This window comes from Fusarium vanettenii, assembly GCF_000151355.1.
Source record: "Fusarium vanettenii 77-13-4 chromosome 8 genomic scaffold NECHAsca_10_chr8_2_0, whole genome shotgun sequence".
NCBI classification, from domain to species: Eukaryota; Fungi; Ascomycota; class Sordariomycetes; order Hypocreales; family Nectriaceae; genus Fusarium; species Fusarium vanettenii.
Window position 1 is genome coordinate 190,362 of NW_003315874.1, and position 24,706 is coordinate 215,067.

The 24,706-nt window shown below is 50.7% G+C and overlaps 10 protein-coding genes across 10 annotated transcripts; 7 read left to right on the forward strand and 3 right to left on the reverse strand.

The window, feature by feature from the left end:
• Positions 1 to 16: 16 nt before the first annotated feature.
• Positions 17 to 1,265, reverse strand: NECHADRAFT_46822 (uncharacterized protein; the record flags this gene model as incomplete). The annotated part of the gene is made up of 3 exons (XM_003048828.1): positions 17 to 1,012; positions 1,064 to 1,115; positions 1,165 to 1,265. The coding sequence occupies 3 exons, from the start codon at positions 1,263 to 1,265 to the stop codon at positions 17 to 19; spliced, it is 1,149 nt and encodes a 382-aa protein (XP_003048874.1).
• A 1,417-nt stretch (positions 1,266 to 2,682) lies between these two features.
• HXA2101 (histone acetyltransferase complex protein) lies at positions 2,683 to 4,380 on the forward strand (the record flags this gene model as incomplete). Its single annotated transcript, XM_003048644.1, has 2 exons — positions 2,683 to 2,775; positions 2,896 to 4,380. The coding sequence occupies 2 exons, from the start codon at positions 2,683 to 2,685 to the stop codon at positions 4,378 to 4,380; spliced, it is 1,578 nt and encodes a 525-aa protein (XP_003048690.1).
• A 347-nt stretch (positions 4,381 to 4,727) lies between these two features.
• On the forward strand, positions 4,728 to 5,349 carry NECHADRAFT_46749 (uncharacterized protein; the record flags this gene model as incomplete). The annotated part of the gene is made up of 2 exons (XM_003048645.1): positions 4,728 to 4,893; positions 5,024 to 5,349. The coding sequence occupies 2 exons, from the start codon at positions 4,728 to 4,730 to the stop codon at positions 5,347 to 5,349; spliced, it is 492 nt and encodes a 163-aa protein (XP_003048691.1).
• A 1,705-nt stretch (positions 5,350 to 7,054) lies between these two features.
• Positions 7,055 to 7,928, forward strand: NECHADRAFT_95415 (uncharacterized protein; the record flags this gene model as incomplete). The annotated part of the gene is made up of 2 exons (XM_003048646.1): positions 7,055 to 7,302; positions 7,352 to 7,928. 2 exons carry the CDS (start codon positions 7,055 to 7,057, stop codon positions 7,926 to 7,928), a joined length of 825 nt encoding a protein of 274 aa, XP_003048692.1.
• Positions 7,929 to 9,576: 1,648 nt separating this feature from the next.
• On the forward strand, positions 9,577 to 11,441 carry NECHADRAFT_70952 (uncharacterized protein; the record flags this gene model as incomplete). The annotated part of the gene is made up of 1 exon (XM_003048647.1): positions 9,577 to 11,441. The coding sequence occupies one exon, from the start codon at positions 9,577 to 9,579 to the stop codon at positions 10,969 to 10,971; it is 1,395 nt and encodes a 464-aa protein (XP_003048693.1). The 3' UTR covers positions 10,972 to 11,441.
• Positions 11,442 to 14,305: 2,864 nt separating this feature from the next.
• NECHADRAFT_46648 (uncharacterized protein) lies at positions 14,306 to 15,948 on the reverse strand (the record flags this gene model as incomplete). The annotated part of the gene is made up of 6 exons (XM_003048829.1): positions 14,306 to 14,864; positions 14,914 to 15,153; positions 15,200 to 15,381; positions 15,433 to 15,584; positions 15,638 to 15,791; positions 15,838 to 15,948. 6 exons carry the CDS (start codon positions 15,946 to 15,948, stop codon positions 14,306 to 14,308), a joined length of 1,398 nt encoding a protein of 465 aa, XP_003048875.1.
• Positions 15,949 to 16,526: 578 nt separating this feature from the next.
• NECHADRAFT_95418 (uncharacterized protein) lies at positions 16,527 to 18,069 on the forward strand (the record flags this gene model as incomplete). The annotated part of the gene is made up of 6 exons (XM_003048648.1): positions 16,527 to 16,697; positions 16,732 to 16,763; positions 16,797 to 16,828; positions 16,872 to 17,380; positions 17,434 to 17,952; positions 17,992 to 18,069. 6 exons carry the CDS (start codon positions 16,527 to 16,529, stop codon positions 18,067 to 18,069), a joined length of 1,341 nt encoding a protein of 446 aa, XP_003048694.1.
• Positions 18,070 to 18,654: 585 nt separating this feature from the next.
• On the forward strand, positions 18,655 to 19,396 carry NECHADRAFT_95419 (uncharacterized protein; the record flags this gene model as incomplete). Its single annotated transcript, XM_003048649.1, has 3 exons — positions 18,655 to 18,682; positions 18,728 to 18,953; positions 19,006 to 19,396. The coding sequence occupies 3 exons, from the start codon at positions 18,655 to 18,657 to the stop codon at positions 19,394 to 19,396; spliced, it is 645 nt and encodes a 214-aa protein (XP_003048695.1).
• Positions 19,397 to 20,084: 688 nt separating this feature from the next.
• On the forward strand, positions 20,085 to 21,400 carry NECHADRAFT_46558 (uncharacterized protein; the record flags this gene model as incomplete). Its single annotated transcript, XM_003048650.1, has 6 exons — positions 20,085 to 20,366; positions 20,484 to 20,732; positions 20,782 to 20,947; positions 20,998 to 21,097; positions 21,146 to 21,225; positions 21,276 to 21,400. The coding sequence occupies 6 exons, from the start codon at positions 20,085 to 20,087 to the stop codon at positions 21,398 to 21,400; spliced, it is 1,002 nt and encodes a 333-aa protein (XP_003048696.1).
• Positions 21,401 to 21,512: 112 nt separating this feature from the next.
• On the reverse strand, positions 21,513 to 23,489 carry NECHADRAFT_95420 (uncharacterized protein; the record flags this gene model as incomplete). The annotated part of the gene is made up of 5 exons (XM_003048830.1): positions 21,513 to 21,707; positions 21,757 to 21,894; positions 21,944 to 23,101; positions 23,179 to 23,276; positions 23,396 to 23,489. The coding sequence occupies 5 exons, from the start codon at positions 23,487 to 23,489 to the stop codon at positions 21,513 to 21,515; spliced, it is 1,683 nt and encodes a 560-aa protein (XP_003048876.1).
• Between the last annotated feature and the right edge of the window lie 1,217 nt (positions 23,490 to 24,706).

The window sequence follows — 24,706 nt, forward strand, 5'->3', positions numbered from 1 at the left end:
CTGATGACCCTCAAGCTTAGAGATTCTTCCGATACAGTTCTCCTCCGCAGTTGCGGAGGCGGACCGTAGCCTGCTCGGGCGTAATGTCACGCTGCGGCTCAGCCATGAGCTCGTAGCCGACGAGGAACTTCTTGACCGTGGCCGAGCGCAGCAGAGGTGGGTAAAAGTGCATGTGGAAGTAGGCGTTTTCCACCTCCTCGGGCGTCCCGCTGAGAGGGGCCTGGTGAAGTCCAGAGCTGTAGGGGAAGTTGCATTCAAATAGGTTGTCGTATCTTCGGGTGACCTCTTGCATCGCCTCAGCAAACTGGAGTCGTTCCTCAGGCTTAAAGTCGACGAGGGATCGAATGTGTCGCTTGGGCAGAATAAGGACCTCGAATGGCCAGACAGCCCACCAAGGACAAACGACGACAAAGCCCTCGTTCTGCCAGACAACACGCTCCTCCTTTTGCAGCTCCAGCTTGACATAATCGCCCAGGAGATGTCGGCCTTCATGCTCAGCTCGGTACTTGGTCATCTGAACCAGCTCCTTGCCAGGCTCCTCTGGCAAAGTAGAAGTTGTCCAGACCTGACAATGAGGGTGGGGGTTCGAGCAGCCCATAGCTGCGCCCTTGTTCTCAAAGATTTGCATGTAGCGGTACTCGTCCTCTGGGATAGGAGCGGCATCCTTGGGCAAGGAGATGGTCAGCTTCTCGGCCTCCGCCGCGAGAGGATTGGATGCTGCCAGATGGTTGGCGTAGATGCGAGTCCAATGCTCGATAACAGGCACGATCTCGTTGGGCGTCATGTCGGCCAACGTGACATGATGCTTTGGGGAAAAGGTGATAACATAACAGACGCCCTTGACGCCCTTCGCCCGGAGGAGCAGAGATTCCAAATCATTAGACGAGGACTCGCTTTCGTAGTCTGGTTGTTCTGCCTTTACAGCGCTATAATCGTTAACAAAAGCAAAGGTGGTGTCGTAAGCTGGGTTTTGGCCTCCAGCAGCGCGTGTGTTTCCTGGGCAAAGATAGCACTGAATGGACAGTCAGATCATGTTTGACTGGACGAGGTGTCATGAGCGCACCTTGGGGTCATATTCAGGAAGTGAGCCTGCGACAGCAGCCTCTTGCTGACCCCTACGACATATTAGAACAAGCTTCTGAGGCGAAAGAGGGAATAACTCACTGCCAGGGCCGCTTCGTCCGGTGGGGAGACACGAGAAGCCAGGAATCCGTCAGTGGATTATACCTGCGGTGAGATATGTCGTCGAGGATCTGATCAGGCATGATGGCGTGGTGGGGTTTCAACAACAGCACAGCAATGGGATTTTCTTTGGCGATGAGCCAAGAGGTTCAGTGTTATGTACGGTCTGAGTTTCCAAGGTGAAATCGGTGAGGCAGGGAAGAAAATGACTCTTAGAGGTTCTGGAGATTGTGAATGGCGCGGTTCAACGCCTGGCCCGGTGGCACTCAAAGGTACCGCCGTCATTCTGGATGGATCCATCCCTCGGCCGCGCTCTCGGCGAAGCTTTCAGCGAGGGGAACATGTGCTTGGATATTTGCCACGATCTCCGTATAGAGGCATTATCTAGTGGTTTTCTTGATGTCCATATACTAATCTTAGAGTGCACCATATCTGTTGAACAAGAACGACTTCATTCTTCCTTGAGCAAGGTTGCTTTGATTCGAGATTTGTGAGCAACGGACGACCCCCAAAGACCCCGCGATCAAGCTTCTCAAACCCCCACCACATCGCTAGCCCAATGGCGTTCCACATACTGGAACGTTGTCATTCTTTGCAACCGTCCAGTAGCATCAACGATGATCTAAATGTTGGGGAAGGCCTTGGTGTCACTCTTTGATCAAGTTTCCATGAAAAGCAAAGCTTCAGATCAATCTGGGAAAGGAATATTAGGCCGCCCGGCGCCGCGGCCGAATGAACCCCCGAATGATTCCCCGAGCCCCGTGTGAGATAGCATCAAGGAGCTATACCCCATTAGTAGTCCTACAGAGTTGGGGTTGAATTGGATTAGAGCATGTGCAATGATGAATAGTCCGTGGTACCGTAGTAAATCGCTGAATGACTGCTAAGTAGGAAACGAGCTGGATATAATTTACGCTGCCTATGGATCCGGGGATGACAGCATGCTTGCCTCAATGCGCCTACACGCAAAGCGGTGCCAATTCCAGTTTCCTCATTCTAGTTCACCAAAGCTGATTATTTTATGTCTGAGAACAAGAACATTTACTTACTTGCAAATAAATCCAGCTTCCACGGCATCGAGCAACCGAATTCGCATTGTTCATCTTTTAGCATCCGTTTTAGGAATAGCGGCTCCCGTCAGTGGCTCACTCCCAAGCGTCCGTGCCTGGATTCGAAACACGTGACCTCACTGTGGAGGCGGATACGGCACGCTCAACAGTGGGACATGGGGTTGGGCTCCATCCAACCAACCAAGCCAGAGCGCCGAAATCAACATCGCAACTCCAAGCGACGAGTCGACCCATCACTCGCTCCATCAACCACGACCCCTAATCACCTATTTCCATCAAAATTCGCGTCGCATCATCAATCTCAACATTTGCGCATCACCATTAACCCTCCCTTGGACCGTCATCGCGCCCAGAGTGGCACCAAACCTCCGACCACGATCCGACAGGGGGGGTAACGTCGAGCTCCCCGCCCGACATCGCAACCGGCGAGATGGGAGTTATACGTAAGAAAACCATCACCAGAGGGAGCGAAGGAGGTGTCAAATATGTCTGCGACGTCTGTTCGTCTGATATCACATCTACGGTAAGCCTCCCTGTTGTTTGGCTGCTGCCTGGTACCTGTCGGGGATGTGGAAGACGCGCCCCGGAGATATACCGGCTAAACCTGTCATGTCATGATGGAGCGGCTAATCTTGCTGTGTAGGTCCGTATTAGATGTGCCGACCCAGCGTGTAGTGATTTCGACCTCTGCGTCTCGTGTTTTGCCAAAGGAGAAGCCCGGAATGCTCATGACCCCGCGACTCATGCCTTTCGTGTCATTGAGCAGAACTCATTTCCCATCTTCGACCGGGAATGGGGTGCCGATGAAGAATTACTCCTTCTCGAAGGCGCAGAGATATACGGTCTCGGTTCATGGTCCGACATTGCCGATCATATTGGTGGATTCCGCGAAAAGGACGAAGTCCGCGACCACTATCTCCAGACCTATGTCGACTCGCCATGTTTTCCACTTCCGAAGCGATGCGCCCCGAAAGATTGTGAGCTAGCCAACGAGATTCCCCGTGAAGAGTTCCAATCGCGCAAAAAGAGGCGAATAGAAGAACGAAGAGATGCAGCCAAAAATGCACCAACACTTCAGCCCAAGACGAAACCCACGGCTAGTGTACCGAGTTGTCATGAAATCCAGGGTTACATGCCGGGTCGTTTGGAATTTGAGACCGAATACGCAAATGAGGCAGAGGAAGCTGTCCAGCTTATGCAATTCGACCCCGGTGATGGACTGAATCCCAGGACTGGTGAGCTTGAGCCCGAGATGGAGCTCAAGCTTACTGTGATGGACATTTACAACTGCCGACTGACGCAACGTGTGGAACGCAAAAAGGTCATCTTTGAGCACAATCTTCTCGATTACCGGGAAAACACCAAGCTGGAGAAGAAGCGCACAAAGGAAGAAAAGGACCTACTTCAAAAGGCCAAACCCTTTGCTCGGATGATGAACCACAAGGACTTTGAGGACCTCAACCAGGGCCTGATTGATGAGCTCAATTTGAGACAAGCCATCTCGCAGCTACAGGAATGGCGGAATAACCGGATTGGAGATCTTCGGAGTGGTGAAAAGTACGAAGCCGACAAGGCGTCACGCATCCAAAAGTCGATTCCCATGGGATCAATGGACCGTGAGCGCTTGGCATCTGCTCAGAGGTCAAAGCAGCCTCCCCCCGAGCCTCCCAGTGGAGCCGCCCTGCTTGTCGCCCCAGAGCTGCCCATCCGGCTGTCGCCGACACCCAACGGCGAGGTCAACGGTGACAGCAAGGCGCCGACGAACGGCCAGACCAATGGTACCAATGGTGTCAATGGTGTGAACGGTGTGAATGGCGTCAATGGGCATGCACCACCAAAGCAGAAGTACGCTGCGCAACCCATCTCGGGTGTACAGCCCCTGCAGCTGAGCCAGGACAATGCACCAGACTTGCATTTGCTCACACCTGAAGAAGCCAAACTGTGCGAAGTGATCAGGCTACAACCAAAGCCATACTTGATGATCAAGGAACAGATCCTCAAGGAGGCGCTCAAGACCAACGGCACGCTGAAGAAGAAGCAGGCCAAGGAGATCTGCAGGTTGGACTCGCAGAAGGGAGGGAGGATTTTCGATTTCTTTATCAACTCGGGATGGGTGGGCAAGGCGTGAATCGGCTGTTTTGTTTTACTGAGAAATACCCTGAAGACCGGACTGGGGGCGTTTTGCGAGATGCCTTGACTAGGTTGTTTGTTTGAAGCTGTTGTACTGTATACTTTGTGTATAGATATTGATGAGCGTACGACTAGATCCAATGATTGTTCCAATATGTGCGTTCTCTTAGCTGTGAGTGTCAAGGTGAAGGCGTGTTGCTCGTTGATGCAACCCCGCCATCTCAGGCTAGCGAAGCCAGATTTCCTTGGTGGGGCAGTTGCGTTAGCCCGTCTGTTGAGATGGACCTCTCAGAAGGGTCAAGACTTGATGAGACGCAACTCAGAATTGTTCAACCTTGGTTGTCCATGAGGCTGTTCAGGTCCATCAGTAAACCCTTTCTTTCCCAGTCTCGCACAATGACCACCATTGCGACCCTGAAGCGGCTATCGGCCAAGTCCTTGTCGGAGAAGATTCTCGAGGAGGTGAACGCTGCGGACCCCACGTTTGCCATTATTGATGTTCGTGATGATGGTGAGTATACCTTGCAACACCGTAACATGATGCAGCCTCAGTTTATTCACATATCACCTATCTTCATACTCCACTCAAGACGTTCAAACTTGGATCATTTAGTCTCAATCCCAACTGACCAGCTTTGCAGACTGGATCGGCGGCCATATCAAGGGTGCAAGCAACATCCCCGCCCACACCCTCGACGCCATGATGGCGACCCTTGTGCGCCGTCTCAAGGACAAGAAGACGGTCGTCTTCCACTGCGCCCTCAGCCAAATCCGAGGACCCAGCGCCGCGCTCAAGTACCTCCGCGAGCGGGACGGCCTGCTGCGCTCCATGGGCGAGGACCCCAAGGGAGCAGATGGGCAGGAAGTTTTTGTGCTGGATAGAGGGTTCTCTGGGTGGCAGGAGGTGTATGGAGAAGACGAGAGATTGACGGAAGGGTATGTGAAGGATCTGTGGGATAATTACTGATAAGCGACATCCAATTTGCAGAGTTTGGCGATGGTTCGTGCAATTTTGAGCAGGTTCTCAATACAACGGGTATCTTCCTCTATCTAACTCTCCAGTCTACTGAGAGCCATCACTGTCCATCGTTCTCGTGCTTCGGTATTTCAAGCGACGGTGCCAGATTTGTCAAACACTGCTGCTTTCGACGACGATAGTCTGAAAGGGAGGCTGCAAGGAGGAGCAGGAGGAAAGCCCAGACATATCCCTTGCCCAGGTACCAGCTATTTTCCCCCGTTGGGTTCGGTATAGGACGCGGATCTTGCCAAAGTAACGCCGACGGTGGTGATTGAGATAGCATCGGAAGTGCAAATGGTGAAGCCGGTGGTCGTCGTCGTCGATGTCGCGATGGCGGTGGAAGCAGTAGGGGTAGTGGCGGCTCTGGCAGTTGTGATTCTTGCTGTGCCATCTTGGCCCAGTTTGTCCTCCATCTGCTTATTCTCAATCTTGTTGTCGCTAAAGTCGTTATCGCCGACTTCATACTGGCTGTGGTGGTGATAGCACCCAGTCCTTTGGTTGGAACCCCCCTCTTGATGACTGATTTGGTTGAGAAGGCGACTATCCAAGAGGTGATCGGGACAGGCAACATCTCGTAAAGTCTATGTCCTTTGTTGGCAATACAGCCTATAATCGTATCTCGGCTCGGGTCCGATAATCTCTGATTCAAAGTATGTATGATATATCTGGTGTGGTGGTGAGGACGGATGTCTGTTGTCTTGGATCGACGCGAAGCTGATAGGAGGAAAAGTTTTTACAGAAAGTAGAAAAGGGAGGTAGTTAATCCATCAGGGCTTCTAAGGTGCTGCTTTTCACCGAGCGTCATAAGGAGAGTTTGTAAATACATCAAGTCCACAGGATAGGGTAACGGCTCTGGAAGGCACGACGAAGAAAACATCCAGAAGTCACCATGAAGTTGCTGGTTACCTAGGAGTAAGGAAACTTGAAAATTCTCTATCTAACTACACATTTGTCTGATGAAGCTCGGGATTTTGAGGGGAGAATGCCATGAAACTGCGCGGTATCACAATCAATAAGAGGGCAGAGGTTGAGTTTTGGAGTGGGTTAACTGGCTCGCAAGAACTATTTATCCCACAACAGTTCGGAACGCAGAAACTTATTCACATGTGAATACAAATGTAGTATACAAATGTTTTATTTCGTTCAAATCAAACAAAATCGCATTCAAAGGGCATTGTAGAGCTGACTACAAAGCAGACCTGCACCGTGAATATTGTGGTGTTGTTATCCTGAACAGCCTCACGATTTGACCCCTGTCCGATATGACGCAACCTAGCCGCAGACTCCTGGGGCTTTCTTTTAAGTGGCTGACGATTGGCCGGTGTCGCACTGGGAGAGGAGACTCTAGAGCCCAAAACCTCCCCTCGCTTCACTTCCCACTAAAGATTCCTTAGTTTCCCAGCCTGTTTGTTTTGTTGATATGAAGCTGGCTGTCCTACGTGTTTCCTTCCGTTCCAATTGTTTCCTTTATCGGCGTTGTTTGTCTGGGCCTTCCAACAGACATCCATTGGGCGTTGTGCATACCAACTACTTAAGAACTATCTCGACTTCTTCCTTATCTTTCTCCAACACGTCAACCGAACAATCCGCACAGATCCTCACCAGAACCAAGCTCAACTTTACCCCGCCACCGAGATCGCATCCTACCGCAGACATGGGCTCGCAGCCGGAGCAGACCAAGCAGAATGGGCCCGTGGACCTCCGTCCAGCTGAGGTTGCCGCAGACCTTGGTTACACGCCTGTTATCCAGGTCTCTGAGCCATGGACGGTCGATAAGGTAGTCGCCAAGATCCCTGGTGATGCCCCCGTTGAAGGGTCTGAATCGCCGCTTGCCTTTTTCCACCTCCTCGAGCGACTCAAGACGACCAAGCGAGAGGGATGGCGGCGATTCGGCATTGAGAGGTAACTTGTCTGGAATATGCTCTGCTTAGACCGTTACTGACATTACCAGGGGAGAATCCATCGCCGACCACATGTACCGCATGTCCATGATTTCCATGTTCGCCCCGCCGTCCCTCGCCCCGAAGCTCGATCTTGCCAAATGCATGAAGATGTGCTTGATTCACGACATGGCTGAGCTGCTCGTCGGCGACATCACCCCCGTCGATGGCGTCCCCAAGCCTGAGAAGAGCCGTCGCGAGTCCGAGACGATGGACTTTTTGACCAAGAACCTTTTGCGAAACGTCGCTGGCGGTACAACGGGCGAGGATATCCGTGCCATCTGGCAAGAATATGAGGACTCCAAGACGCTCGATAGTCACTTTGTGCACGATGTGGACAAGATGGAGCTGCTCCTCCAGATGGTCGAGTACGAGAAGCGTGGAGATGGCAAACTTGATCTGGGCGAGTTCGCGTACGTCGCGACCAGAATGACGCTCCCCGAGATGAAGGCCTGGGGTCAAGAAGTTCTCAAGGAGCGGGAGGCCTTCTGGGGAAGCAAGACCCACGTCCACGGAGAGCAGGGCGTCGACGGAGGAGTCAAGCCGGAGCGGAAAGGTCAGCAGGATGACTACTACTCTCGTGGCTGAGCTTCTCGTGCCTGGGCTTTTTTGAATTTGAGGACCAAGACAGGAGCTGGAATGATACCAATGGCCTTTGGAGTTTTCAAGGGATGATGGCGTCTGGACTGGAGGGAAGGGAATGGTACGGATCCTTAGAGGGCATCTGTTCACGCAGCATGAGTAACATGGTTAATGAGCAAGCAAGAGTAACGACAGTGTGTTTAGATAGCATCATGCATTAGATCACCTGGTTTGCCGCTTTTGCCATGAATGATGGGAGCAACGATGCCAGCCTGGATGCTTATCTAATCAATCATCCACATTTTCTAGACTCAGATAAAGCCTCCCACGCGGGTTAAGAAATAAACAAGACACCAGAACAGCAGAGAGTATTAATTAACTCATCTAAGATTTAGTAAATAATTTTCTATATTTATTATAAAATTATTAGAAAGATCTTACAATAATTATAATATTTTAGAGCTTTATTCTTTCTCAATTATGTTAGAGAAGAGTAAGCAAATATGTTTATTGTATTAGTGTCTCGTTTTTTCCTTGACCCGGGTGCCTCCATTTCGGCGATCTCCTAGGACAACCAATGCAGAAGCACATGGTGGAAATGAATCAAATCAATCGCCAGATGAAAACTGCGGCTCCTCCCCCTGATCCATTGTCCCCGTTCTTTGTCAAGAAGCTAAACCCTGCCGATCTGGGTGGGCCAACATCAACCGCCATCCCCAACCAAAAACCCAGAGAACCCGCCGACGCAGGGGCACAGAGCTGGCCCGGGGAGCTGCACTCGCTAAAGCAGAGCAAAGCTTTGTCTAGCCACGCACTATTCGGCAGCGGTGAGCAAAGAGGCAAAAAGGTCGGCTGGAGGGGGCAAGGTTGAGGAATGAAAAGAACCCAGCCTCTCGATACTCCTGCGTTTCGTTGCGACTGCGACTCCTTTGTTTCCTGCATCCTTCTTACACCACCTGCAGCACCCTCCACCAGCAAATTGAAACTCGGCAGCTCCAGGCAAGCAATCAGCTTAAGAGCTGCACCAATCATCCATCGACAAAGACGCTGGCCCCCCAACCGCAAACCCCCCCTGTCAAACAAAACAACCAAGTCGGCAAGCTGTTTGGCGCTGAACGTCACAAGACTGCGGCAAGCGGCAGACGGGCCTCGATTTCAAGGCCCTCTTTCTTACTTGCATTCATCGCATCATACTACGTACCTACAGTGCAGCGCCAAAGGACGCAGATCACGTTCCTCGGGACCCAAAGTTTCGTTAGAGTTGCTGCGTGCAGCAGGCAACCAAAAGGCAAACTCCCCCTCTACCACATGCGCTGAAGACCATCTCTTTGTCAACACCACCCGCCCGCACACGGACGAGGCACAAGACCCGACCCCAAACAAAGCCAGTCACGAGGCGATAACTCAACCATCGCCATTTGTCTCGCCGCTCAAATCACGATTCCTCTATTGCGCTCGATCTCGAATTCATCCTCGATTATCGTTCCGACTTGACGACTCAGTTTACCCCAGACCCGCTCCAAGGCGTAGTCCTGACATGTGTCTCGGCTGCCGCTGAGCTTCTGTTCACTCTTTTACAGCTTCCAGCTCGCTCCGATCCTTGCGCGCGCTTGCGCATGACGCCCGCCTTCCGCATTCCTACTTTTCAAGAGAAATGACCGTTCCTCCACATTTCCACATGCCGGGCGCTTTTCACGGCGAAGGCGTCCATCCTGGGCTGTTTCGCCCGCCCATGTCGCCCAGCTCGAGTACCAGCTTCGGATACGCTGCCCCTCGCATCAGCGCCGCTCATGACGTGCACGCATCTAAGCGCAAGCGGAATCGCCATGACATGTCACGATCGCAAGATATCCGAATGGAAGGCGACCTTGACCATAATGGCTTCTTCAGTACACCTGTCGCGCAGAACCGAAGTGGCGATAGGCGCTATCAGCTTGCCGGCCAGCTCGACACCCCAACCAGCGGTCCCTTCGAAAGCGGCATTCTCGGCGAGAGCATGTACTCGGACTCGGATTATAGAAGAGCTCTCGGATCGAAGAGAGCCCATGACGATATAGACCAGAATATTGGCGGCCCCACGCCTCTCTTCAACCTCCCTCCACAGCCGATGCCGTCGCAGAGCTGGGGAAGCTTCGCATTCTCTACTCTCGGTGGCGTCGTCGGGCGTGTGTGGGAGTTTTGCAAGGCCGGCGCCTTCCGAGGCTTCCAGGCCGGCGGTGGTAAGGCCTTTTCGGTGTCGACCGGCAGGCTACAGGAACTGCCGGAACTACCCTCGATCGACGAGAAGGCAGATGAGAACCAGTACCTACCAGGTCAATTCCCTCCGCAGGGAGATTACTTCAACCAGCAACCTGAGTACCCCGAGGATCCCATCAACAGCGGGGCATCCACGCCAACCGGACCGGCCGCGAAACGGAGGCATACTGATCATCGGGATGAGCTTGGTAGGAATTGGGTTCTGGTGAGTGACGATAAGCCAGCTCAGCCAAAACCTACCCCTCCAGCGCGACGTGCTTCCTATCGCCCGACCCCTCGATCGCGAAACACGGGCCCATCGATGGCAACCGGTCGACGCATCAGCACGCCCGCCTCTCGATTCTCATCAGCATCGACTCCGACCCAGCGACGACCGGCCAGTCGCCCTACCAGTCGCCTCTCTCATGTTCCTTCACCTTCACTGCCCTCCCCGATCCCAGCATCCACCGCCTCCTTCGCCTCCTTCGCTGGTACTCGATCTCCATCCCCTAGCAAGATTCCCCAGCCTACCCGACGTCGAAACACGATGGCACCATCTCCGAGTCCAAGTAACATGTCCCACCGCCGCTCTCATAGCAACGCCTCAACAGCTTCGGCACGTGCTTCAGTTGAAGCAAGCCCTCGACTTGATGCTGAGGCCAAGCATCTTGCTGCCCGTCGTAAGATGGAGGAGCGGGACACAGATGTGCGTATCAACGCCTTCAACAAGCAGCTACAAGATATGATTCGCCAGGGTCGGGAGGCCCTGGGCACAACGATTGAAGTGGAAGGCAATTGGGAGGATGAACTATAAGCGTTCCACCACCGACGACACGCTTACAGCATTTAGATCTTTGATGATGCCCGTTTTGCTGTTTTTGTTTTCTTGATGTTTCCACTGATACCCTCCCATTCTTTCTTTGGGCTGAAATTTTCTCGACGCTTAAGTATTGTTGTCGGAAGTCTGTCTGGACTGCTGAATGGGATGGATCTTACGCGGGAGTTCTCTGGTATCTGGTCGGCGTTGAAGAGAATGGAGGAATTTGTCTCTGGTCTTCATTGACCACTTCTTACGTTCTGCTCTAGGGATTGACTTGACTGGTGTTTACTTTATGCCATTTTACGCCTTCTCTTCTTGTCACTTCTATTCACTCAAACGGTTGGTTGAATCGAAACTTATGATCGAAACACCACCTTTTATAACATTTACGATATGAACCGCCTGCCAGTACGAGCACGTTGCTGTGCACGACACGAATGACCTACACGTCGAGGCCTTTAATAAAAGTTACGCATTGCCTCGTCATACCTCGCTTCGTTTCCTTGACCGAGATCCTTCGTCCACGATACTCCTGATCCTGACACTCACTGCGACGTGCTCCGGAGCTAGCGGATTGCTCAAGACATGGTCATAATGCGGGAGGATTGCTTGGATTTAAACGACTGCATCTATCTATGTTCAATAACTCAACAGGGCTCACGAGATCCAAGTTAATCTTGAAGAGAGTCTATAGCCATCTCTCTGGATCCAAGTCTAGATCCAACGGGGCCGTATCCAACATATTCGCAAGTTCCAATGCAGACGCCATTGGCCAATCCCATACGTTCCACTGAAGTTGCTCGAGATTAGGCGGTACTTGAAGATCTGAGAATATCTTTTTGCAGAGCAAGTCGAGTACTTCGGCACACTGGGCCACATGGTTCCCGACATCATCCGTGTGTGTATGAAGCTGTCGCAGCGTCTCAATGCACGACTGTATAAGGCTCTCGTCTTGGTCGACCGTCACGGGATACCCTTTCCAGCCAGCGAAAAGTATCGTTAAGCCTGATTGCCAGAGCATGTGTATTCCGTTGGGGTATAGAAGCGTCACAAGGAGACTTTCTGGCCAGCCGCTAGCAGGATACTCTGCACCTTGGCTGTCGGTTCCCATCATGGCTAGGCCAGCCGACAATAGCCTAACGAGGGTGGCGGAAGCTTGACCACAGGCTTTGAGTGATGGGACAAACTGCGCATCGGCGACGGTGAAAGAGAGAGCTGGTCGATGGACATGAATCGTCGCGACGCAGTGCGCAACCCTCAGGAATATTGCCTCGAGCGACATGTTGACGACCGGCGTGGCCAGTTCAGGGTCCATCTCAGGCTCGAGGACCACCCTCTCCCACATATTGAGTTCAGCTTGCAGATGGGTGATCTTTGACACTCCGCCACGGCGACGGGTAGTGGTGTAAAGATCTTCAAGCGTCCGTCCGATGATGCGGGCGAGCTTGAACAGGCTGATGGCGGTGTCAACTTGTGACCTCTCCCCTGGCAAAGGAAACTCGACATGTGTTCGTGATAGAAGGTCATGGTCTACACTTGTTGGGAGATCTGTGTCGACGTCTTGGTCGCGTATTAATCGAGGCATGCCATGATAGGCACTCGAGAATCTGGAATGGAGTCAGCAACAGGCATTTAAAGAGAGGTGTGATACTGACGCGTCTAGTGAGTATTGGCACCACCAAGCCCGTCTTCTCAGTTCCGTCTCAAGGGGATCAAACTTGAAGCGATGTGAATGGCGGTGGAGACCTAGAGTCTGAGCCAAGCGCGTTGCTACCCCTGATATGTGAGAGGCTGTGGAATAGCGCCCAGATAGTTGGAGATATATCTGCATGATGACGAGTCCCTGTAGGCTTTGAAGACTTGGTTGATCAATCACCCTGTCTAGCAAAGCCGTGGCCATGGTATAGAAGCGCTCAGACTGGCATAAGAAGTGATGGTGCTGTTGAGTGCAGTCTCCCCTTTGGCCAATTGTTCCGAGGGCAAGCAGCCCAAGAATTTGATACGAGATGATAATGCTAGAACTGCTAGCTTCGTAGAAACCGAGTAGCCTCTGCATAGAATCTATCGTTGATGATTTGTGAACAATGGGATACAGAGGCGTCCACCTGTTGATGGTGGCCTCTATAATCTCCACCGTGTTTGGTGGTAGCTGTTGGACCAAGTCTGAGACTGCAGGTGTGAGAGGGTTTTGAACAGAGGAACCCCAGGGACTGTGTAGATACAGGCCATATGCGCAGCTGGGGAATGCATCCTTGTGCATCTGGAGAAGTTGAAGCTGCTGCTCTGCCTGGCTGATGAAGTGGACGCCTGTAGTTGAGCCGCCAAACATGGAAGCTTGTCGATCATCTGCCACAAGGCGTCCCATGTGACCGATCACAGGCTCATTTGCCGACTTTATCGTGATGGGTTGTGCTCTGTTCATTGTGCTGCTGGGTCCTGGAGTGTTGGTTATCACAGGCAGTGGCAAGGCTTGACCTGTCTGCTGAAGGGTGAGAGACTGTGATGGGACGACATTTTGGGATATCGGAGTTGAGACTTCTGCAGTGTGTTGAGAATGGCCTGGGGGTGTTTGGCGGCGCTGCTCAATACCCTCGGCCTCGTAGAAGCTGCTTTAAGTTAGAGAAGTGAACTAGTTGCCTTGAAATATCTTGCCTTTTCCGTTTTCTGTTTCTTTTCAACTTGGCTGTAGTCACACAGACAATGCCTGCTTGAAGGCAGGGAGAGCACTAGAGAGTTAGTATAGAAGGTCTGAAGCAATAAATCTTCTCCCTTACATCATTGTCTTGACCATGGCATCTAATCTTTCTCCTGAAAAATAGTTAGTCGAGGCCATGCAAGTGAACTGCTGGGTGAATTGGAGAAGATCCATACCGCCGACATCGGTCACTGTATGATTCATGTTAGTATAAGTAAAAATGCTTCTGAAGCAGCTCAGACTCACCACACTTGACCCGGAACTCTCCCAGAAGGCGGATCAGAAGGGGCACTTTCAACTGTCGAGGTCATTAGAGAGGTTGTTAAGATTCAGTTTGTACCTGGTGATCAGTTCGAGATTACGAAATGGTCATGCCAGGTACAATGCGGGGTCACACTAGCCGAAATTTGGAGAACCGCTAATAAGTGGAATTAGCAAGGTTTCAAGCAGGTTTAAAGCGCCATGGAATCTCTCCTCTAAGACAGTTGTATAAGTCCTACTTGGATGAAGTGAATGAAACTAAATCAAAATCCTATTCTGATAGGTGCAAACCAAGATTCTGTTCTACACCCAAGAAACCGCAACTAACTTGATCTAAGGAGAATAAGAGAAGCTTGACATGACCATAGACGTTTAGTAGGCGTAAAGGGCAACCGCCTCGTTCTCCGACCTCTGAATCTTCTTGTTGAGTCTCATCAACCAAACCCTCATAGCCCAAGCACACATGATGCTAGTCACTGCAAATCCAACCATGCTGGAGAAGCCCATTCTGTATACTGGATCATCTGACTTGGGCCAGAGGTAGGCGCAGTAGATGTAGGCCAAGTTGGCCGTGACGTTGACAAGGGCATATGCAACAGACTTCTTCTCAGGGGTCTGTGAGAGAGTGTTGCTAACCCAGCCGAGGATGACGGATCCAACAGAGTAAGCACCCGTGGCATACAGGAATGTCGCCGTGTAGCGTGTCGCTAGGTCGAGGGTGGCACAAGACATTACAAAACCAACCACTGCCAAGGAGAGACCGGCTGTGATGTGCCAAGTACGCTCGTTGAAATGGCCCGAAGACCAGGCAAACGGAATACCAAGGATTCCAGAAACAAAGTATGGAGGAGCGGTAAGGAGAAGAGCAGTGGTGGACTTGAATCCCATGGACCTAATGATAGTAGGGAAGAAGTTGTTGAAAGAGCAAGCACTAAGTTGGTCAGCTTTGATTCTTCAGATCAAGACTTCAACACACGAACCTGATGTGAAGATTCTGCATAAGACAGAAGAGCCAAGTGCGAGGATCACTGCAGGCTTGCTTCAGGCCTTCCCAGGTTGAACCTCGAGTCTGACCGCCAACAGTGTCTCGCTTGATTCTCTGGATGCAGAGCTCACGCTCCTCAGGGGTGAGCCAGCGAGTCTGCGAGGGATCGTCTGGGAGTAGGAAGAAGCCGAACAGGGCGACGATGGCGGTGACGCAGCCTTCGATGATGAAAAGCCTGTAGTTTTCGGTTAGTATATATACTTGCATTTAGAGGAGGATACACATACCATTGCCAGCCCGCAATTCCCTTGACCTTGTCGAGGGTTGAAAACGTGGCTGCGGCGATGAGACCCGAGCATCCTGTGCTCACAACCTGTCCGGTGTATAGCAAAGAGATGCGTGTGGCAAGTTCCTTTCGAGTGTAATAAATCGACAGCAAGTACAGAGCACCGGGGTAGAAAGGCTAAAGGCATCAAGTTAATAACTGAAGTTTGTATTGGGTGGTCAGACTTACAGCTTCAACAAAGCCTAGGAAGAATCGACAAGCAATCAGACCGCTGTAGTTCTTGACAAGTGCGGTACAAGCCGAGACGGTGGCCCAGCCGATCATGCAGCAAGAAAGATAGATCGAAGGTCGAGTTCGTGTCATGAACATGTTGGAGGGAACTGAGCAAGTTAGTCTTGCTACTCTGATTGATGCCAAGGATGAACAAGCGTACCTTGCATCAGTAGATAACCAACAAACAGGATCGAAATGGCAGTGTTGTATTGGACGCCTTTGAGGTTCAGGTCCTCTTCGAGGGTGTTCAATCGGGCTTGGGGCAGGGCATTTCGATCGAGATAGTTGAGGAAGTACATGGCCCAAAGGATGGGCTTTTCTAGTTAGCAATTGGATATGAATTGTTCTTGAGAGACATACCATGATCATCCTGTCAAGCTTCCTAACAAGAGCAATCTCGGCGGGATCTGTTTTAGCAGCAGCACCAGAGTAGTCACCACGAGGGTTAACGGGCTCGTCTTGCTCAAGCATCTTTTCGTCGTGGATCGCCTCAAGCTCGGAGGGCTTCATGTCCTTGGATAGTCGAGCAGTAGCAGCCATGATGAGATCGAGTAGCACAATAGAGGGATGAGGGAAGATGGATCTGGAAAAGTGCCTTGAAGTCTGGGGAAGTGAGAAGACATGTTTGCATCTATATACTCCCAGACCACTCTCTGGTCCAGACCGTTTTACCTTTTAGACTCGAGCTATCAGCCCCGTGGAGAAATTCCTAGCCCTCTGGGGAAAATGCGGAGAAGGACGGTGTAAAGTCGTTGGACACATGGATCGTCGTCGAGGGTTACGCCGTTATCCCGCTATCCCGTTATTCCGTCAGCTTATCCCGCTCCAACGCCGTAACATCGACTCCACAGGTGGCCTTGTTATTCGGAAGAGGCGACGGAATAGGGATTTAAAGCGGCGGGATTAAGGAATTGGGAGAGGTGATTGGTAATTGGGGTGTGGGCTGTTGCAGGGAGGAAATGCATAAAACGTCGACTCCCGTATGACCGGTGTTGGACCTTGGTTCTATACCCATTCTTGACCTTAAGTGTTCTTGACCAATTATCATCATGGCTGCCGCTACTGTCTTTGACTCGACCCTCTTTGGAAACACATTCGGAACTGAAGAGATTCGAGAATGTTTTTCAGAGAGGTCATACGTTTCCAAGCTCATCGAAGCAGAATGCGCCCTCGCTCGGGCTGAGGAAGATGAGGGAGTGATTCCTCAAGGCACTGCTAGTGTCATTCAGAAGCATAGCCATGTCTCTAAGATAGACTGGCCTTTGCTGGCACAAAAGGCAGAGATTGTAGGATACCCCATCCTCGGCCTTGTGGAGCAGATGGCTTCATGGGTTCCTCACCAAGAGGGCAAGTAGACTTCCTTGGCAAAAGGCTGGCAACTGACATTCTCTAAGCTGGATACATCCATTGGGGCGCTACTACACAAGACATCATGGACTTGGCCTCTCAACTACAGATCAAAGAAGGTCTCGTGATTGTAGAGCGTCAACTCAACGAAACCATCAGCATCCTCGAATCCATGACATCAAAGTACCGCGACACATCCATGGCAGGTCGAACACATCTGCAACACGCTTTGCCAATTACCTTTGGTTACAAATGTGGCGTCTGGCTTGCTGGACTACGACGTCACGCAGAACGCCTGCAGCAGATCAAGGAGCGCTGTCTGCTCGTGCAGTTTGGTGGTGCGGCTGGTACTCTGGCTTCTTTGGGCACATCAGACAGTGGGATCCGAGTGCGAAAGAGGCTGGCGGTCATCTTAGGTCTTCGAGACCCTGTCATCACTTGGCATGTTGCTAGAGATACCATTGCAGAGGTTGTCAACTTTTTGGCATTGGTTGGAGGGTCACTCGGCAAGATTGCCCTCGACTTGATCATGATGTCCTCGAACGAGCTGAACGAGGTGAGTTGTCATATTCACGTCTCCGAATAGATAACTGACTGGGTACATGCTAGGTTGCTGAGCCATTCGTGCCTCATCGAGGAGCATCCTCAACAATGCCCCAAAAGAGAAACCCAATCTCAAGCGAGATCATCCTAGCCCAGTCAAAGATCCTCCGAGCACAAGCAGGACTCGTGCTAGACGCCATGGTATCAGACTTTGAGCGAGCCTCGGGTCCTTGGCACCTGGAGTGGGCAGCACTTCCAGTGGCTTTTATCTCGGCTGTTGGATCGCTTCATCAAGCCAACTTTGCACTCTCTGGTCTGCAGGTCAACCAAGATGCCATGAAAGCTAACCTTGAGTCGACACGGGGCTTGATCGTTGCTGAAGCTGTCATGATGAAGTTGGCTGTGTACGTTGGCCGACAGGAAGCCCACGAGATTGTCTATGGGGCTTGTGTGTCAGCGCTGGACAGGAATACTTCGTTGCTCGAGGCACTAGAGAAGGTATCGGAAGTCACACAGCATCTGTCTTCTGAGGAGCTGTCATCGTTGTGTGACCCTAGCCAGTATCTGGGTTGTTGCCAACTGATGGTGGATGAGCTGTTGGCTTCGTCTTCTGAGAGTGTCAAGACGAATGGGAAGATAAATGGCAAGACGAACGGTGTGACGAATGGTGTGGCGAACGGAACGACGAATGGCCATCATTGAAGGACTTTGGATGTATAAGACATGTAAACAGATAGGGACACAGAATTGATTACTATTAAGAATAGAGTCCTAATTACCTCCCATGGAGAATAGATGAGCGTGAAAGAATCGACCCAACAAGCACACCATGATTATCTCGTTTCCAATAATAGATATCGATGGTATGCTAACAGCGGCGATTCCATGAATGTTTGCCCAAATGCAAGCCCCTATCTTCAAGCCAAGCCAAGTCTCGTAATCTATGCAGTTCAGTCTGTAGGCAACCAAGCCACCTGCCATTGGCATTGGCCATTGGGCTAAACAGCGTACCATATTGTCGAATGGTGGACATTGATGGCTGGAGTTTGTTTGGATGATGGTTAGGGAGATGGAAGTGGCAAACCCTGTGCATCTATTGCTATCTGGGATACGGTCCTTTTGGAGAAAGGCTTTCTTGAGGCGTCGAGAGCTCATCATGGAGTAGATAGCTAGGACCAAGTGCATTATCTATCGCTACGCTATAAAGCATTGGGTGTTGAGGCTGTTGATCTCTACCAGGTACGTTCCGCCCCCTATTTCTTCCTCTATGGGGCTGACCTTCTTATCATGCATTTGACTCTGGTTGCTATCTTGTGTAGCCTGCAGTTGGCAGCTGCTTGGTGGGGACAAAAACAAATAGACATTCCCATCGGCGTTGCTATTCACAGCTGCACTCAGAAAGATGTTGTCGCGCTCACCTTTGACGATGGACCATTCTATTACACCGATCCACTCCTGGACCTTCTTGCTGGGGCTGATATGAAAGCTACCTTCTTTGTTAACGGAAAGAACTGGGCAAACATTCAGGACTATCGTTCTACAATCATTCGAATGGTTGAAGAGGGGCATCAAGTTGCCTCACACACGTACGTCCTTCCTTGAAATCTTATGTCGATGGCTATGTTGACAAGCTTGTAGCTATGGCCATCCAAACCTAGCAAACCTCGACGAGGCCAATGTCAAGTTAGAAATGACAAAGCTGGAGGACGAGTTCATCAAAATCATGGGCAAATTCCCCATCTACATGCGTCCACCGTTCTTGAGCTACAACAGCCAGACCTTGAAAGTCCTGGGCGAGCTTGGGTACCACGTCATTGATACCGATATTGATACTCTTGACTGGCAACATAAAGAACCTCACGCGGTGGGACAATCTTTGGGGCTTTTCTCGACCAGGCTGTGGAATGGAGGTTCTATTGTTCTGATGCATGATATTCACCGCAACACGGTTATGAACTTAGTGCCGTTGGTCATCAAGCAGCTCCTCCAGAGTGGGAAACGAGGTGAGTTTTGTTCTTATTGTGGATAACTTGAATCTTACACCTTCTTAGCTGTTACGATTGGGGAATGTCTTGGGGATCCCGAGAAGAATTGGTACCGGGATTCACGTTCCGTGGTCAAGTATTTGGTTAAGGACCACTCGAAGACAACCAAGGACTGGCGCGTGTATAATATTTGGAAAGCCAACAAGCTTACTTGGTCCGAGTCGAGTCGTGTGGGTGGATAAGGGAGTCTTATTGTCTATCCTCGCCAGCATCCTTGAAAAGGGCAAACTAGAAAAAACTCAGGTCTACCATTTTATCCCTCCTAAAACTTCTCACTTCAATAATACCATACGATAAAAATTAGGACAGGCCTCTGATTGCTCTTGTTTGTATGACCTCTGAGCCGATCGGCTAAATGCTTGACGCCATCCATCTCGCAATGCACGTCATGTTACTCGACAACAAATGGCAAAGATGAAAAGCCGATAAGCGTGATGGCACAATACCCGAGATTATCAACTCATTGACTTTATCCCCCGCACCTATATGATTGATAAGCTAACCTTGTACTGTAACGAACCAATCCGAGCCGGAACTCGCTATCATGACCTTGCAGACACGCGCAATCTTTCGTAGAATGATGAAAACGAGCCGAAGAGTGTGATATAAGTGACAGCTCAACTCTAACTCACAAGAAACAGTTGACAACCTTCAACTTTGCCTCTTTTCAAAATGGCTCACCTCGAATCTCGAAAGCACGTCTCCCCAGACTCTGGGTTCCCAATCACCCTTCATCCTCACTTCAACGCCAAGATCAAAGATTGGGCCCCTCCTGAGCCACTGCGCGAGGAAATCACGCCTCCTCGTGATAGGGCGCACTTTGCAGATCCCGAAAAGAAGGCTTTGTTTTCCGTGGCTAAGAAAACGGACCTTACAGAATCTATTGGATCCGTTCTGGAGAATGTTCAGCTGTCGCAGTTGACGCCTCAGCAACTGGATGAACTCGCTTTGCTTGTTAATGAGCGAGGTGTTGTCTTTTTCAGAGACCAGGACCTTGATACTGAGAAACAGGTCAAGTTGTTTGAGCACTACGGTATTCTCGACCGTCATCCTGCACAGAAGGATGTCAAGCACGTCGTGATTCGGGGGAGCACACAAGACCACCGAGAGATCGCCAAGTACACCCCCTGGCCATCGGGAGACTTTCACGCAGATACTTCCTTTGAAATCAACCCTCCTTCTTATTCTCTTCTTCGTATGGAGGAGCATCCTGAAGTTGGGGGAGATACTGCGTGGATTTCGGGTTACGGACTCTATGATACTTTGAGTGATGCCATGAAGAGATTTGTTGAAGGTCTTCATGCTGTTCACACTTCACGAGTACGTATGATTTTCACTTGAAAGAATCATGATACTCATATGGTTGCAGTTGCAATACGACACTATTCTTGACCTTTGGGGAACAGGGCCAAACCGTCCTCCCATCGATACCCATCACCCCGCTGTGCGGACCCATCCAGTGACGGGACTCAAGGCTGTCAACGTGAACCCAGGCTTTGTAACTGGGTTTGCTGAGTTGAAGAAGGTGGAGTCGGGTAAGCAAACCGAAATCAACGCAGGATTTCAGACACTCATTTTCTACTAGACAAACTGCTTGACTTCTTTTCCTACCATCTCCACTCTGCCGATGATCATTATGTAAGATGGAAGTGGACAGTGGGTGCTGTGGCTATGTGGGACAACCGGTATGATTCCAAGTAAACCATTCTAGTTCTACTACTCACAAGCTCTAGATGTGTCCTTCATCGTGTGATTCCTGGAACTTACGATACGCCTCGTCGAGGTATTCGAACGACAGTCTTTGGAGAGAAGCGTGAGTTTGCATGTCATGACTACTTGCATTTGACTAACAATTCTTGGCAGCCTACTATGATCCGAACAGTGAAGGACGTGCTGAGCGTGAGGCGAGACTTCGAGCTGCTGAAAAGGAAGAAATCAATGGCGATGGAGGAGCGAGTTCGAAACCTACACTCGAAACTCCCGCTTGATTAGTTTAGCAAACCATTTTGGAATTTTGCGTAATTTCACAGGATTTATAGCAATGGTTTAACTCATCCCCGGATACATCGTCCTTGCCAATGTACATGAACCCATCTTCCACTATTTGCGGGCCTTGATATACACCTTGAACCCCTTGGGCTTCACAAACCAGTAGTTGAGAGTCTCTAGCTCCGCAACGTTAAAGTTGTTATTAGGAAACGAAAAGTCAAAGTCACGAATAATCCGTGGTATCAACTTGGATATCTCCATCGTAGAAATGTGTCTCCCGATGCATGTTCTTGCGCCCATGCCAAACTTGTCAAATAGTCAGCCATGTTATCTCAAGGGAGAGGTGGTTACTTACCGGTATCCAGTGACGGTTCATGGCATCTAGCTTTTGCTTGTCGCCTTCTAGCCATCGCTCGGGGCGGAACACGTCTGCGTCAGGGCCAAAGATTGTCGAGTTGACGTGCTCTACCCAAGTGTTGACGCCCACAATTGTCTGGTCAAGTTAGTAAATGCACCACTGAGAGAAGTCAAGACCTGCTTACCCCTTCTGGAAAGAATTGCCCAGCAATCGTTGCACCGCCTTTGGGAACCACCCGTTCCAAAGGTTGCCCAGTTGCTGGATGCAACCTCAAGCCCTCTTTCAGCACAGCTTGAAGATACTCCATATCCTGAGTCTCCTTGAAACTAAAGTGTCTGGGGTCTGCAGCTCGCTGCTGGTGTTGCTCAATTTCTTGACGAAGCTTTTGGGTTACTTCTGGATTCTTCATGAGAAAGAAGAGAATCGCAGAGAGACTGATTCCTGTGGTGTCTGACCCGGCTGTCATGTTGGATGCGCATCCACTGAGGACATACCAGGCGTCATATGTAGCTGGATCCTTTCGGTGCCGAGCCACATACTTTGAGAGAAAGTCCATTCTTTGAACGTCCTCGTTTTCGACGTCCAGATTCTTGGGCTTGGATTGGTGCTCCTTCATGCATCGCTCCGTAAATTGGATGACATACTGTATCCCAGTGCCAGAATTTCCGGCAAACCAGTTACGGATGGCGAATAAAGCGGGATGGATCCAGGAGAAGATACCAACCCTACATGCATAAGCCAGGAATCCTTCCAAGGAGGCCATGATGCCGGCTATATCCATGCCTTGATCGAGGAAGCCGAGTCTCGTCGAGTATGTGATCATGCTGATGACATCGAAAGCATAACACTGGAACCAGTGGCCCATATCGACCAAAGGCTTGTTCTCTGTAGAGTTTGGATCCGCAGCCATCTCTCGGAGTCTCTGATCGAACAGATCGGCACATTCGTCTACAAAGTCTTCATACGAGATCAAAGCCGACATGGCATGAGTACTCTGGTAGAGTCTTCGCAACTGAGAATGTTCCTTGATATTCTCATGGGCAAAGATAGACGGCTGATTAGGATCGGGAGTAGTGAATGTACGGTAGAAGGAGGACTTGGCAAACTTGTCAGCTTTGCCAACACCGTAAATGATCTGGGCTGCCTCTGGGTGGTCGAAGCTATATCGATTGGGTCCATAGCGAACAATGGGGCCATATTGACGATGAAGATTAATGTTGTCGCGTTCAAAGTGTCCTCGAGATACTCGATTAAGGTACCATAGATCGGTGAAGCGCGCTAGAGTAGGTCCGGGGACATTCTTGAGGGGAGAGAAGAGGGTTTGATAGACACGAGACAGAACCTTGAGGGCGACCACCAGTGCCAGAGAGCACAAGGGTACAAGATAAATGAGAGCCGCCATATTGTCGACGAATAGACAATATGTCTTGCACTGATTTGTTCAATTGGGATATGCGACCACTTTAAGAGAAGCCCTTCCCGTGTGGTCCCGTGTGGGGATCCGATACTCCATCTCACTGATGTACTCCAATTCTGGGCACCAATTACATGAGGCTATTGTCCGATGCGGGGAGCCGAGATCATCGTGGAAGTGGGTATATAAGATGATGGATTTGTGTTTGGTATGTAATGATACTGTTGCTTTTGTAAGAAGTTGTGGCCCCTAGTGATGTCCATGGTGTGCTGGTCTCAACTAGCCTCTGGCTGTCGTGGTGCGAAACCATATGCATACATCTGACGAGTTATGGAAGGATATTATTAAAATTAATAGGCGAGCTAAAAGCCGGACTGCGCATGAGTAGTTCCCTCGGTGACTGGGTCTTGATTGCTGGTAGAGGGTTGTTACCATGTCTCAAAATTGCTTCTGTAAGAGACGCTTAAGGCCTAATGTGCTGTGCTTGCCCTGCAGTTTGTGTGCTCAACCAATCGGGGAGCACGAGTCCTCAACACCATTGGAGAATACTTGGCCTCTCCCCGCTGACAACAACAGCAGCAACACTCCCAACTATGACAAGAGAATCATCCCGCCGAGACACCATTATGCTCGACCAAGGCTCACAGAGGCCACCGAAACTACTCATCCAAATGTCTGGTGCGCCCGGCTCTGGCAAGAGCACGATAGCAAGGCTCCTGCGACAGTCAATTGGCGGGGTCGTCGTCGACCACGACATCTTGAGATCCTCCCTCCTTGAAGACAATGACGGTTCATTTGACCAAGTAGCAAAACGCGCCTATAATTTTCAATGGAGGCTCGCGGAGGATTTCATGAAGCAGGGACTCAACGTCATCGTGGACAGTACCTGCAACTTCCAAGAGGTTCTCGATCGGGGTTCAGCCCTTGCTGAGCAGCAGGCCTTTACTTATTGGTACGTCGAGTGTAAGGTCGAGGACATCGACCTTCTGGACGAAAGATTGCGCACGCGGGACCCCATGAAGAGCCAGCGAACCGCCGTCGATTGCCCTCCTGCCGCCGCGAGCAGCGCTCGTGCAGGCGAGGATTCTCGGGCGCTCTTCAAGAAATGGATTGAGAGCCCGTGCCGTCCCAAAACAAACGTCATCATGTTGGATTCGACGAGCAGTCCAGAGGTGAACCGAGACCTTGTCTTGAAGCAGATTGTCGGTTGAGTGGGTGAGTGGCCAGTATCACGGCCACGCTGTGGGCTATTAAGCGTTTAGAAGTTGGCCGATGTGCTTCAGATTATCCAGCAGGGCAGCTTCAGAACCCCCCTAAAGTTCTGCGGATATTTACTGAAACATCAACGCTATGGAGCCTTTCGAATAAAGTAGTGGACTTGGAGGAGTCAAGGTGGTGAACAGTGAGTGACAGCCCCGTGCTGTTGGCTTTGGAGCACCTTCATGCAGGTCCAAGATCCGGCGCAAATGTCACCGCTAGTAACTTGGACCATTTGATAGTTCCATCCATGAGATCTGTCGACCCTTTGCCTGA